Source organism: Sinocyclocheilus rhinocerous, unplaced genomic scaffold (assembly GCF_001515625.1).
Source record: "Sinocyclocheilus rhinocerous isolate Xijiao unplaced genomic scaffold, SAMN03320098_v1.1 scaffold4136, whole genome shotgun sequence".
In the NCBI taxonomy this organism is placed as follows: domain Eukaryota; kingdom Metazoa; phylum Chordata; class Actinopteri; order Cypriniformes; family Cyprinidae; genus Sinocyclocheilus; species Sinocyclocheilus rhinocerous.
In genome coordinates, this window is record NW_015638206.1 from 68,618 (window position 1) to 69,280 (window position 663).

Genomic DNA, 663 nt, shown 5'->3' on the forward strand with positions numbered 1-663 from the left:
GATCGCGCCGTTCCCCGCCGTGTTTACCTTCGTGACAGCGGCTGGCGGTGCAGTTCTGTCCGGTGTGATTCCGGTGCTGCAAGCTGCTCTCCTCCGCCATCTTGACCCCCGTTCAAAATAATCGCACGCGGGGCGCCTGACGTCACGAGCGCCGCGACACGCCTCCTGCGCGCTGCTTTATCGCAGCCGTGAGATGACGGAACAAAAGTCTGAGTTTGGGCTTTCATTTAATACCTCAACTTAAAGCAGCATTAAAACCGAACGCATTTCTGACCAGCAAAATGCCGCTTCTAATGTAAAAACAGGAAAATGGGGGTGCTGTAAACGGTTAAATACATGATATCCAATCAGCTTACCTCATGTTTTGCTGAATGTGCTGCTTTAGCAGATCGCGCTGCTGTTCAATGTATCTTTAAAGTAGATCTTCACTTAATAGCATGAAGAGCAAATATTGACACGCACTGTACATTGAGATCGATTTAAACTCTCTTCGAAATCCGTATCATCTGGATAGCTCCAAGCAGCATACAGCGGTGTTTCATTAGCGAATCTGCGGCTCTGAACTGAACGATTCGGAGAGTCAGTGATTAATAACACATTCATAATTACAGCATTTTGCTTCGTTACTGAATGAATGAATGAATGAATGAATGACGCGACGCC

The 663-nt window shown here is 47.1% G+C and overlaps 1 protein-coding gene across 1 annotated transcript in view; it reads right to left on the bottom strand.

The window, feature by feature from the left end:
• The window catches only part of LOC107749625 (atlastin-2), a 24,415-nt gene extending 24,264 nt beyond the window's left edge, over positions 1–151 (bottom strand). Inside the window, exon 1 of the mRNA XM_016564790.1 lies at positions 28–151. Coding sequence (XP_016420276.1) covers positions 28–100 — 73 coding nt within the window. The 5' untranslated portion in view covers positions 101–151. The remainder of the gene's footprint in view (positions 1–27) is intronic.
• Positions 152–663: the final 512 nt, after the last annotated feature.